Here is a 13,800-nt window from a genome sequence, read left to right on the forward strand (position 1 = left end):
ATGGCGGATGGAGCACGTTTGGGAGTGCGCAGAATGGCGGATGGAGCACGTTTGGGAGTGCGAAGCATGGCGGATGGAGCACGTTTGGGAGTGCGCAGCCTGGCGGATGGAGCACGTTTGGGAGTGCGCAGCATGGCGGATGGTGTACGTTTGGGAGTGCGCAGCATGGCGGATGGTGCACGTTTGGGAGTGCGCAGCATGGCGGATGGTGCACGTTTGGGAGTGCGCAGCATGGGGGATGGAGCACGATGGGAAGTGCACAACACACCACACACACACACACACACACACTGGGAACCACAAACAACTGCCCTACACAGACACCTACACACACAGACAATGCTGCACACACACAACACCCAACACACAAACACCGCGGCACACACAAATATACGCACATACCGCACAACACACACATTGCACAAAACATACCTCCCCCCAAAACACACCACACACACACAAACCGCGCAACACACAACGCTACAGACACACAGCGCTCCACAAACAACGCAACACACATACAACACCGCTCTCACCCCCGTCACACCCAGACAACACCCAGAACATGTACAGCGCCTACACAAACACTTGGTAACTACACACAACATATATATATATAACAAAAATCATACATGAACTACACAATACGTAAATTCTAGAATACCCGATGCGTAGAATCGGGCCACCTTCTAGTATATTATATTTATATAATGTGTGTATGTATATGTGTATATATAGTATGTATGTTGTTGTGTGTAGTTACCAAGTGTTTGTGTAGGGCGCTGTACATGTTCTGGGTGTGACGGGGGGTGAGAGCGGTGTTGTATGTGTGTTGCGTTGTTTGAAGAGCGCTGTGTGTCTGTAGCGTTGTGTGTGTGTGTTGCGCGGTTTGTGTGTGTGGTGTTTTGGGGGGAGGTATGTTTTGTGCAATGTGTGTGTTGTGCGGTATGTGCGTATATTTGTGTGTGCCGCGGTGTTTGTGTGTTGGGTGTTGTGTGTGTGCAGCGTTGTCTGTGTGTGTGGGTGTCTGTGTAGGGCAGTTGTTTGTGGTTCCCAGTGTGTGTGTGTGTGTGTGTGGTGTGTTGTGCAGTGCGCGCGCGTGTGTGTGTGTGTTGGGGGGAGGTGTGCACTTCCCATCGTCCTCCATCCCCCATGCAGCGCACTCCCCATCGTGCTCCATCCCCCATGCAGCGCACTCCCCATCGTGCTCCATCCCCTATGCTGCGCACCCCCCATCGTGCTCCATCTCCCATGCTGCGCACTCCGAAACGTGCTCCATCCGCCATGCTGCGCACTCCCAAACGTGCTCCATCCGCCATGCTGCGCACTCCCAAACGTGCTCCATCCGCCATGCTGCGCACTCCCAAACGTGCTCCATCCGCCATGCTGCGCACTCCCAAACGTGCTCCATCCGCCATGCTGCGCACTCCCAAATGTGCTCCATCCGCCATGCTGCGCACTCCCAAACGTGCTCCATCCGCCATGCTGCGCACTCCCAAACGTGCTCCATCTGCCATGCTGCGCACTCCCAAACGTGCTCCATCCGCCATGCTGCGCACTCCCAAACGTGCTCCATCCGCCATGCTGCGCACTCCCAAACGTGCTCCATCCGCCATGCTGCGCACTCCCAAACGCACCCCCGATCGTGCTCCATCCCCCATGCTGCACCAGCATCAGCCTCTCTGCCCGCAGCATCAGCCTCTCTACCCGCAGCATCAGCCTCTCTCCTCCCAGCATCAGCCTCTCTCCTCCCAGCATCAGCCTCTCTCCTCCCAGCATCAGCCTCTCTCCTCCCAGCATCAGCCTCTCTCCTCCCAGCATCAGCCTCTCTCCTCCCAGCATCAGCCTCTCTCCTCCCAGCATCAGCCTCTCTCCTCCCAGCATCAGCCTCTCTCCTCCCAGCATCAGCCTCTCTCCTCCCAGCATCAGCCTCTCTCCTCCCAGCATCAGCCTCTCTCCTCCCAGCATCAGCCTCTCTCCTCCCAGCATCAGCCTCTCTCCTCCCAGCATCAGCCTCTCTCCTCCCAGCATCAGCCTCTCTCCTCCCAGCATCAGCCTCTCTCCTCCCAGCATCAGCCTCTCTCCTCCCAGCATCAGCCTCTCTCCTCCCAGCATCAGCCTCTCTCCTCCCAGCATCAGCCTCTCTCCCAGCCTCTCCCAGCATCAGCCTCTCTCCCAGCCTCCCCCAGCATCAGCCTCTCTCCTCCCAGCATCAGCCTCTCTCCTCCCAGCCTACTCCAGCCTCAGCCTCTCTTCTCTCAGCCTCCCCATCCCAGCCTTCCCCAGGATCAGCCTCTCTCCTCCCAGCCTCCTCCAGCACGCCGTGCTCCTCTGCCGACACTCACAGATCCGATCGCATACACTCACTCACACACACACACACACACACACACCCGATCGCATACACTCACACACACCCGATCGCATACACTCACACACACCCGATCGCATACACTCACACACACATTGACGATATTGCACATACGCGCTCACACTCACAACATCCGGAGATACCACATGCTTCTGGCCATGTGATCCTCCGGCAGGTCCTGGAAGCTCACAGCACAGTATCGCTGCCGAGAAGCAAGCGATATCCCAGGATATTGTGAGTGTTTGGATGCGATGTGATGTGTGTGTGTGAGGTGTGTGTGAGAGTGAGTGTGATCTGATGTGTGTGCGTGTGTGGATGTTCCGCCGCTGCAGGACCTTGATGCGCTGGTAACTATGCTAAGATGGTTACCAGCGTATCTCGTCCCCCGCTCGCACGGGAGCCCACACCAGCATACGCCGGCCAGCCCCAGCAATGCGAGGGTATGTGTCGGCTGGGTTGGCGGCGTACGCTGATGTGGGCTCCCGGGGGTACAGTACTCACCTTGGAATCGTGGCTCCGTGACCGTGTCGGTTCGGGGAATGCGTGGGGGGGGGAGGGGCCAGAGCTAGCGTGCATTGCGTGAGGGGGGCGGGGCATGGCCGAGTTGCCAATGCCTGCAGGGTGCCGGGGCGAGAGGCCAATCTGTGGGGGGGCGGAGCCTGGGTGAGCGGCCGGCCAATCCGTGGGGGGGCGCAGCCTGGGCGAGCGGCCATTCCGTGCGGGGGTCGGGGCCATGGCGAGCCCAGCGGCCAATCAGCTTTGTGTCACCGTAAGGACACAATTTTGGAGCAAGACAGACAGACAGAATATGGCAATTATATATATATATATATATATATATATATATATATATATATATATATATATATATATATATATATATATATATATATATATATATATATATATATATATATATATCAGTGTATATATTAGTGTATGTGTGTGTATGTATATGTTTGTTATTGGTGGTGAACGAATAAATTCAGCTATTTATCTTTTTCTTTTCTCCCGGTTCAAGTAGGTCTGGGAAAGTTTGATATTTTTTTTTTCCCTCTCATTCAGATTAAATCCCAAATTGCACCATTTGTGATGTAACAAATTTAAAATGTGAAACCCCAAAAAGGACAATTTTACAATGTGTTACAGAAAAAAAACAATTAGGACTGTGTTATGGTGCCCCAATTTGTATACCATTACTCTCAATTAAATGTTTTTTACTATTGCTGGCTTGTCCTTAAAGGTAATGTCAGCAGGTGTTTTTTTTTTAATCTAATCTGAACACTGTGTGCTGTAGAGGTTACCACAGAGCTTTCAGAGGTGCATCTCTATCACACTGTGTGCAGTTCTTTTCCTGCAATGTTTGTTTTAGCTTAGGAGATTATTATCATTGTTGGACTAGGGGGTGCTTCACACACAGCGAGCTCGCTGCCGAGATCGCTGCTTAGTCACGCTTTTTGTGACGCAGCAGTGACCTCATTAGCGATCTCGCTGTGTATGACACTGAGCAGCGATCTGGCCCCTGCTGCGAGATCGCTGCTCGTTACACACAGCCCTGGTTCGTTTTCTTCAAAGCCGCTCTCCCGCTGTGACACACACATCGCTGTGTGTGACAGCGAGAGAGCGACAAATGAAGCGAGCAGGGAGCAGGAGCCGGCGTCTGACAGCTGAGGTAAGCTTGTAACCAAGATAAACATCGGGTAACCAAGGTGGTTACCCGATATTTACCTTAGTTACCAGCCTCCGCAGCTCTCACGCTGCCTGTGCTGCCGGCTCCGGCTCTCTGCACATGTAGCTGCTGTACACATCGGGTTAATTAACCCGATGTGTATAGCAGCTAGGAGAGCAAGGAGCCAGCGCTAAGCAGTGTGCGCGGCTCCTTGCTCTCTGCACATGTAGCTGCATTACACATCGGGTTAATTAACCTGATGTGTACAGCAGCTAGGAGAGCAAGGAGCCAGCGCTCAGTGTGCGCGGCTCCCTGCTCCCTGCACACAGCGCTGGTAACTAATGTAAACATCGGGTAACCATACCCGATGTTTACCTTAGTTACCAGTCTCCGCAGCTTCCAGTCGGCGGCTCCGTACAAGCGCAGCGTCGCTTGCACGTCGCTGCTGGCTGGGGGCTGTTCAGTGGTCGCTGGTGAGATCTGCCTGTTTGACAGCTCACCAGCGACCATGTAGCGATGCAGCAGCGATCCTGACCAGGTCAGATCGCTGGTCGGATCGCTGTTGCATCGCTAAGTGTGAAGGTACCCTAGGTCAGCCAGAGATCAGTCCCACACACCACCTGCTGTGATTAGCTGATCATTGTCTATAGACTTTGTGTATAGGGAGCTTGGTGTGAGTGGCACAGCTTTCTCAGCTCTCCTAAATGTTAAATCTAAAAACTCTGGTGGTGTCAGAATGGCTGCACCCAGTAAACTAAGTGACATGGATTCAGGGTCTCTCTGCATAAATCATGCTGTGCTCTCCAATGAGGTAGCAAAAACCTGCTGACAGATTCCCTTTAAGGTCCATTTACATTGACTGACCAACCGATTGGTAAACTTTTACTGATTGGGGGTTGTTTAAATGTCTGATTACAAAGGCAAATGATCGCTCAGTGCGCAGGCTGGCATTGTTCCTGTTCGTACAAGACAATGTATCGTGGAAAATGATTTCTTTGAGCTACACCTAAGATCAGTTCACCGGATTAATGAACACTTTCCTCCTTCATTGAGTGATTGCCAGCCTGTCCGCACCGCAGGAGAATTGGGAATCAAGCGTTTGTGACAATGCTGCTTCACGATTATCTTGCAGTGTAAATGCCCTTTAGGTTATGCTTCTCAAAGCTGTGACTTCAGAGGCTCGTGTCCATCATCACCACAAATCTTCCCGAAATGTAGACACAGTAAAAAGTATTGTCTTGCGATCTAGTTGAACAGGTCACATGATCACAGGATCACGTGATCCCTCTCCTGAGATATGAGCTTATAAAATGACATCGTCTTTTTTTTTGTTTTTTTTTTGCTAACAGAAAAAGTTTTCCGCTTCAGAGGACCTTCAGAAGCAGGTAAGATATCATATTGTATAGGGCAGGAGTCGGAAATTAATTTTACATGAGGCCTTGACTAGTGTGGAGGGCTGAATCAATAGACTGAAGTTAATTATGCTCAATATTAACATTAATTATTCTTTTTTATCACTTAAGCTTGAACAGCATTAAGTATGCTGACATCCCCTTATATGCAGTATGACCTCACACACAATCGCCAGATATACAGAATGAGCTTCCACATAGCCCCCTACATACAATCGGAGCCCCCATATAGCCCCTCTATATACAGTTTGAGTCTTCATGAAGCCCTCTGTATACATGTACCATATTTTTGCTACAGATCTGTGGTTGCAGTGAAATTGTGGACAATCAGTGCCAGGTTTGTGGCTGTGTACAAATGGAACAATATGTCCATGATTTCACTGCAACCACAGATCTGCCAAAGATTTATCTCTGTGTGTGACGGGGCCTTAAGACGCACCGGACCATAAGACGCACCCTGGTTTTAGAGGAGGAAAATAGGAAAATAAAAGTTTAAGCAAAAAATGTGGTCATGACACACTGTTATGGGGTGAGGTTCTGCTGGTGACACTGTTATAGGGGTAATGTCCCCAAATTCTCTACTAAGGTACCCCATCCTGGTAATGATCCTCCTGCCTTGTATATGATACCCATCCTTGTGTATATGTCCCTCATTTTGGTATAGTCCCTATCCTGGTATAGCCTCCATCCTGTTATATACCCCCATCCTGCTCATTATATACCCCCATCCTGCTCATTATATATCCCCATCCTGCTATATGGCCTGTATCCTATGGCCCTGAAAAAAATAAATGTTTATTCTCTCCTTTCCTCACTCCAGCAGCATCGCTCGTCTTCCTCTCTGTGTCAGCAGCAGCGCTGATGACCTGTGTGGAGCCGTTCCCCTGCAGCATCGCAATGTCCTCCTGTCTGCCGGCTCGCTGATGTGTGTGGAGACTAGCGGTGAGCACAGGGATGACGTCATCTCTGTGCTCACCGCTCTCTACACAGATCAGCGGGCCGGCAGACAGGAGGATATCGCGATGCTGCAGGGAACGGTGAGAATACCGTACTTATTCACTGCCCCCCCCCATCCCCGCTCTGATGATGATGCGCGGGGGGCAGTGAATACAGCCGCACATGATCCCTCCAGGCTGTAGTTACCAGGGGTGATCATGAGGGCCAGCTCTTTACAATGCGCACAACCCCCGCCCATCATCCTGCCCACCTGTCAGCGCCGGCTTCAGCGCTGAGAGATAATGGGTGGGAGGATGGGCGTGCATATGAAATGAACGGGCCCACGTGGTCACGGCAGGCGCTGCTACAGCTTGCTCGTGCCGCCGATGACCCGCTCCACCGCAGAATCCTCATTCCCCACAGCCCTACATTCAGACTATAAGACGCACCCCCCACTTTCCCCCAACATTTGGGGGGGAAAAAGTGCGTCTTATAGTCTGAAAAATATGGTAATTATCCTATATACATATGGAAAAAAACCCACCACCTACTCATATTGCTCCTATTCCTGCAGCGCTCTGCTCCTGTCTGGTGCACTGACTCTCTGTATAGCAGACGCGATGTAATGACATTTCCGTGTGTACTGTCTTATGCTGATTGGTGGAAGAAGGAGCCGGCGGCTCCATCCTCCACCAATGTAGTCACCGCTCTCAGCATCCTGAGGATGCAGATATCTGTGACATTGAAAGGTGGGTTGGCGGGAGGTATGCGAGGGCATGGTGTGGCCTATGGGCCATGGTTTTTAGCATTTGGCTGTCCTGGGCCTCATTTTGCCCAACTCTGATCTAGACGATTACAAAAAGGAAACTTGCTGATCTGAACTTAATAAAGCACTTACTAATGTCCTGCACTATGCAGTGTATGCGTGACTTGTCTACTCAACAACACTGCACCCTGAAAAGTGGCAGCAAGAGTAAGGGCCTTAGACTGATGGGGAGGGGGTGGGAGAACATGGGAGAAGCGGATGGCAAGGTTTGCAACATTTGTGCACTCTGGCACCTTCTTAATGCAAAGAAGTTCTTGAAAAACCTGCAGGAACATAATGTGGAGGACAAGAACACGCATATTAACGAGTTTTCACCCAAGCAGCAATAACAGTCGTATTATTTTAATGGAGTTTTCTGTTTGGGCAAAGCTGTGCGCTGTGACAAGATCCCAAACGATGAGCAGGACTCAAAAGTAGCAATGTCGTGTTCCTATTGCATGAGGTAGAAGCGGGGTTACTCCCGATATGTCTGATTTCAGCAGATTTATAGAAGGAGAGGCTTTATGCCTGGATTCACTTTTTACAGGAGTCAAATCTAAAAAAAAGTGTAGTGATTTATGTATGTGATGTAATGTAGACATAATTTAACGATTTGTTGGCATTCAGCTATAAAGGTTTTTCCTCCCTTGTTTTTCAGAAATCTGTCCCTTTGAGGTCAAAGGTAAGATGATTTATTGAACGTTCCTGGGATTTAGTGTATACAAGAATTAACTTTAAGGAGATTTATTAGGCAAAATATGGCAGAATTTTAGTGAAATCACATTATAAAGTTTTATATGCTGCGCACCAAATTTATTATGTGTTTCAGCCATTTTTTTTAAACCGTATCTACATTTGCGATGGGTTTCAGTACTATATATTGTGTACTGTATATAGTGTTCATATACTGTACTATACTGTATATACTATATAGCACTGTATAGTGTTTATTTATGTACGTATGTATTATATACAAGACGCAAACATTTTTTTTAAAAAATGTAAGTAGTTCCGTCAATTTTATAGATTTGGGTCAATGAGTGGTATTTAGCACTCCAGCAATCGATATGACCTTGATTCAATAAAGGGGTACCTCCGACACGAATATTGATTTGAATTGTTTTTTATTATAGCAAACTTATTGTTTTTCTAATATACTTGAAAAAGTTTTTCATTCCCTCTTTAATCTAACTTTTTTTTTAATGTTTTTTTTTTTTTTTAAACCTCTGTGCTGATGACGTACAGTTTGACAATCCCCAATGCATGCTGGTATAGTCAAACAAGACCTCATCAGGCAGCAGAGGTCGTGATCACTGCTGCAGCCTCTGCCTCCTTCCTGATAATCAGTGTTTTCAGTGCCTGGGTACTCCCTTGTCTACTGAGCAAGCATCAGTCGTCCATTCCGACACATGCTCAGTATGAGCTCACTTGTCACTGTGTGATATTCTTTTCAATGCGCAGTGAGAAGCGATGAGCTGGCAACTGAACGCATTGTCAGTGTCCATTGTAAGGTGGGACCGTGGCGAGCAGAGACCAGTCCCACCTAGGAAACAGAGGTCACTATGTGGAGCTAATGTTATATTAGAAATTTTCCAATTACCCATTCCAAATTGTTTTCTTCGGCGCTCCATTGGGAGACCCAGACGATTGGGTGTATAGCTACTGCCTCCGGAGGCCACACAAAGCATTACACTAAAAAGTGTAAGGCCCCTCCCCTTCTGGCTATACACCCCCCGTGGGATCACGGGCTGCTCAGTTTTCAAGCTTTGTGCGAAGGAGGTCAGACATCCACGCATAGCTCCACTGTTTAGTCAGCAGTAGCTGCTGACTATATCGGATGGAAGAAAAGAGGGCCCATATAGGGCCCCCAGCATGCTCCCTGCTCACCCCACTCTTGTTGGCGGTGTTTGTTAAGGTTGAGGTACCCATTGCGGGTACGGAGGCTGGAGCCCACATGCTGTTTTCCTTCCCCATCCCCCTGAGGGCTCTGGTGAAGTGGGATCTTACCGGCCTCCAGGCTCTGAGGCCGGGCTCCATCCACAGACCCGGAGATCCTGCTGGATACGGAGCTGGGTACCGTCAGGGACAAGGCCCTGCAACATTCAGGTACTCTGTGTCCCCGTACAGACAGGCACAGACACACTCCAGCGTTGCTGGGTGTTCTAGTGCGCCGGGGACAGTAGCGCTGCGCGCTTGGCTTATACTCACTGCAGCTTAGCTGAGTGAGTTTATGTGTGGGGAACTTCCGCGCCGGCCGCCCCCGGAGACTGCGGCGCGGCTGAGACTTGTGGTGCGCCGGGGACTTCGCGCCGACCGTGCTTTTACGACGGCAGCGCTTATAAATCTAGTCCCCGGCTTCTGCGGCCTAGTTACGTTTCGTTCCCGCCCCCAGCCCTGTCAGTCAGGGAAGGGGAGAGACGCTGTACAATAGTCAGCGCCGAGGGCTGGAGTCTTATTTACATACTCCAGCCCTCTCACTGGGCACAGTGGGACGCCAGTTTCCCGCTCTTTGTCTGCAGCACGCCCACGGCCCGCCCCTCTTCACAGGACGCCGGCAGCCATTCCTGCACGCAGTCTGAGCTGGAGAACGGACATAGGCCTGGGAGACCCAGACAGGGGATTCTGGCGACCACACACCCGCTGTTAAGCGGGCGGTAAGCAGCACCTAGGTGCTGACCCCACTAGTGCCACAGTGTTGTTTTGTGTACTTTTGTCTGTACCTATATATTGCACTGTACGGTCGCTTCTTGGCTTATACCCCTATATTGCTCTGAGGAGACAACAGCATGTCAACCGCAAAAAGCAAGGGTGCCAAGGCACGGGCTTTATATGCTGCCTGTACCGCATGTGGGGCTGATCTACCGGCAGGTTCCACTGACCCCCATTGTGTGCAATGTTCGGTCCCTGTGCCACTTCGTCAGCCGGAGTCTATGCTAGTAGTGGCCCAGGCAGAGACGCCTGTGAACCCTGCCCCGGTGACGGGGACAGAGTTTGCAGTTTTTGCTGATAAGATGTCTGTGACTATGACAAAAATTCTAGAAACTTTGCAGTCCAGGCCGGTCACTCAGACCATGGGCGCTGCTGATTCAATGTTCCCCGGTCCCCCTCAGTTGGAACTAATCCGTGCTCCAAGGGGGTCCCAGGCATCACAGGCTGAAGGCTCTGACTCGGACGACAGTCCCAGGCAGCCTAAGCGAGCTCGCTGGGAGAGACCCTCGGCGTCATCACGCTGGTCAGGGTCTCAGCGAGAGGATTCTCTGTATGATGAGACAGAGCTAGGTGATCAGGAGTCTAATCCTGAGACTGCTCTCAACCTGGATACCCCTGATGGTGACGCCATGGTGAATGATCTTATAGCGGCCATCAATAGACTGCTGGATATTTCTCCTCCAGCGGAGGAGGCAGCAGCACAGCAGGAGAAATTCCATTTCAGGTATCCCAAACGTAAATTGAGTACTTTTCTGGACCACGCTGACTTCAGAGAAGCAGTCCAGAAACACCATGCTTATCCAGATAAGCGTTTCTCCAAACGTCTTAAGGATACACGTTATCCCTTTCCCCCTGACGTGGTCAAACGCTGGACCCAGTGTCCAAAGGTGGACCCCCCAATCTCCAGGCTTGCGGCTAGATCCATAGTTGCAGTGGAAGATGGGGCTTCACTTAAAGATGCCAATGACAGACAGATGGACCTTTGGTTGAAATCTGTCTATGAAGCTATCGGCGCGTCGTTTGCTCCAGCATTCGCAGCCGTGTGGGCACTCCAAGCTATTTCAGCTGGTCTGGCGCAGGTGGACTCTGTCATACGTCCATCAGTGCCGCAAGTGGCGTCCTTGACCTCGCAAATGTCTGCGTTTGCGACTTACGCTATCAATGCGGTCTTGGACTCTACCAGCCGTACGTCAATGGCGTCCGCCAACTCTGTGGTTTTACGCAGAGCCTTATGGTTAAAGGAATGGAAAGCAGATTCTGCTTCCAAAAAATGCTTAACCAGTCTGCCTTTATCTCAAGACAGACTGTTTGGTGAGCAATTGGCTGAAATCATTAAACAGTCCAAGGGTAAGGACTCTTCCTTACCCCAGCCCAGATCAAGCAAACCTCAACAGTGGAGGGGACAGTCGAGGTTTCGGTCCTTTCGAGGTTCGGGCAGGGCCCAATTCTCCTCGTCCAAAAGGACTCAGAAGGAGCAGAGGAGCTCAGATTCCTGGCGGACTCACTCACGCCCAAAGAAAGCAGCCGGAGGAACCGCTTCCAAGCCGGCTGCCTCATGACTTTCGGCCTCCTCTCTCCGCATCCTCGGTCGGTGGCAGGCTCTCCCGCTTTTGCGGCATTTGGCTGCCACAGGTCAAGGACCGGTGGGTAACAGACATTTTGTCTCACGGGTACCGGATAGAGTTCAGTTCTCGTCCTCCGCCTCGGTTCTTCAGAACTTCCCCACATCCCGACCGAGCCGATGCTCTTCTGCAGGCGGTGTGCTCTCTAAGGGCAGAAGGAGTGGTGATCCCTGTTCCTCTTCAGGAACGAGGTCAAGGTTTTTACTCCAATCTGTTTGTGGTGCCAAAAAAGGACGGCTCTTTCCGTCCTGTTCTGGACCTAAAACTGCTCAACAAGCATGTGAAAACCAGGCGGTTCCGGATGGAATCTCTCCGCTCCGTCATTGCCTCGATGTCTCAAGGAGATTTCCTAGCATCAATAGACATCAAGGATGCTTATCTCCACGTGCCGATTGCTCCAGAGCACCAGCGTTTTCTACGCTTCGTTATAGGAGACGAACACCTTCAGTTCGTAGCCCTGCCATTTGGTCTGGCGACAGCCCCACGGGTTTTCACCAAGGTCATGGCAGCAGTGGTAGCAGTCTTGCACTCTCAGGGACACTCGGTGATCCCTTACTTGGACGATCTACTTGTCAAGGCACCCTCTCAAGAGGCATGCCAACACAGCCTGAACGTTGCGCTGGAGACTCTCCAGACTTTCGGGTGGATCATCAACTTTTCAAAGTCAAATCTGTCACCGACCCAATCACTAACATATCTTGGCATGGAGTTTCATACTCTCTCAGCGACAGTGAAGCTTCCGATGGACAAGCAGCGTTCACTACAGACAGGGGTGCACTCTCTCCTTCAAGGCCAGTCGCACCCCTTAAGACGCCTCATGCACTTCCTGGGGAAGATGGTGGCGGCAATGGAGGCAGTACCGTTTGCGCAGTTTCATCTGCGCCCACTTCAATGGGACATTCTCCGCCAATGGGACGGGAAGTCGACGTCCTTAGACAGGAAAGTCGCCCTTTCCCAGACGGCCAAGGACTCTCTTCAATGGTGGCTTCTTCCCACCTCATTATCACAAGGAAGGTCCTTCCTACCCCCATCCTGGGCGGTGGTCACGACAGACGCGAGTCTGTCAGGATGGGGAGCAGTTTTTCTCCACCACAGGGCTCAGGGTACGTGGACTCAGCAGGAGTCCACCCTTCAGATCAATGTTCTGGAAATCAGGGCAGTGTATCTTGCCCTACAAGCCTTCCAGCAGTGGCTGGAAGGAAAGCAGATCCGAATTCAGTCGGACAACTCCACAGCGGTGGCATACATCAACCACCAAGGCGGGACACGCAGTCGGCAAGCCTTCCAGGAAGTCCGGCGGATTCTGATGTGGGTGGAAGCCACGGCCTCCACCATATCCGCAGTTCACATCCCCGGCGTAGAAAACTGGGAAGCGGACTTCCTCAGTCGCCAGGGTATGGACGCAGGGGAATGGTCCCTTCACCCGGACGTGTTTCAGGAAATCTGTCGCCGCTGGGGAAGGCCGGACGTCGACCTAATGGCGTCCCGGCACAACAACAAGGTCCCAACTTTCATGGCACGGTCTCGCGATCACAGAGCTCTGGCGGCAGACGCCTTAGTGCAAGATTGGTCGCAGTTCCAGCTGCCCTATGTTTTTCCCCCTCTGGCACTCTTGCCCAGAGTGCTACGCAAGATCAGGTCCGATTGCCGCCGCGTCCTGCTCGTCGCCCCAGACTGGCCGAGGAGGTCGTGGTATCCGGATCTGTGGCATCTCACGGTCGGCCAACCGTGGGCGCTACCAGACCGGCCAGACTTACTGTCACAAGGGCCGTTTTTCCATCTGAATTCTACGGCCCTGAACCTGACTGTGTGGCCATTGAGTCCTGGATACTAGCATCTTCAGGATTATCTCAAGGGGTCGTGGCCACCATGAGACAGGCTAGGAAGCCCACGTCTGCTAAGATCTACCACAGAACGTGGAAGATTTTCTTATCCTGGTGCTCGGCACAGGGAGTGTCCCCCTGGCCATTTGCATTGCCTACCTTTCTTTCCTTCCTGCAATCTGGTTTGGAAAAAGGCTTATCGCTCGGCTCCCTTAAAGGGCAAGTCTCAGCGCTATCGGTATTTTTTCAAAAGCGTCTAGCACGACTTCCTCAGGTACGCACGTTCCTGCAGGGGGTTTGTCACATCGTCCCTCCGTACAAACGGCCGTTAGATCCATGGGAACTGAACAGGGTACTAGTTGCTCTCCAGAAGCCGCCCTTCGAGCCTCTGAAGGATGTTTCACTTTCTCGACTCTCACAGAAAGTGGCCTTTCTGGTAGCGGTCACGTCTCT

General features: G+C 51.4%; 1 protein-coding gene across 1 annotated transcript in view; it reads left to right on the forward strand.

Annotated features, from left to right (window-relative positions):
• TMEM87B (transmembrane protein 87B) overlaps window positions 1-13,800 on the forward strand; it is a 101,621-nt gene that overhangs the window by 55,014 nt on the left and 32,807 nt on the right. The window contains exons 5-6 of the mRNA XM_075339590.1: window positions 5,390-5,425; window positions 7,852-7,875. Coding sequence (XP_075195705.1) covers window positions 5,390-5,425; window positions 7,852-7,875 — 60 coding nt within the window. The remainder of the gene's footprint in view (window positions 1-5,389; window positions 5,426-7,851; window positions 7,876-13,800) is intronic.

This window comes from Anomaloglossus baeobatrachus, chromosome 3 (genome assembly GCF_048569485.1).
Source record: "Anomaloglossus baeobatrachus isolate aAnoBae1 chromosome 3, aAnoBae1.hap1, whole genome shotgun sequence".
NCBI classification, from domain to species: domain Eukaryota; kingdom Metazoa; phylum Chordata; class Amphibia; order Anura; family Aromobatidae; genus Anomaloglossus; species Anomaloglossus baeobatrachus.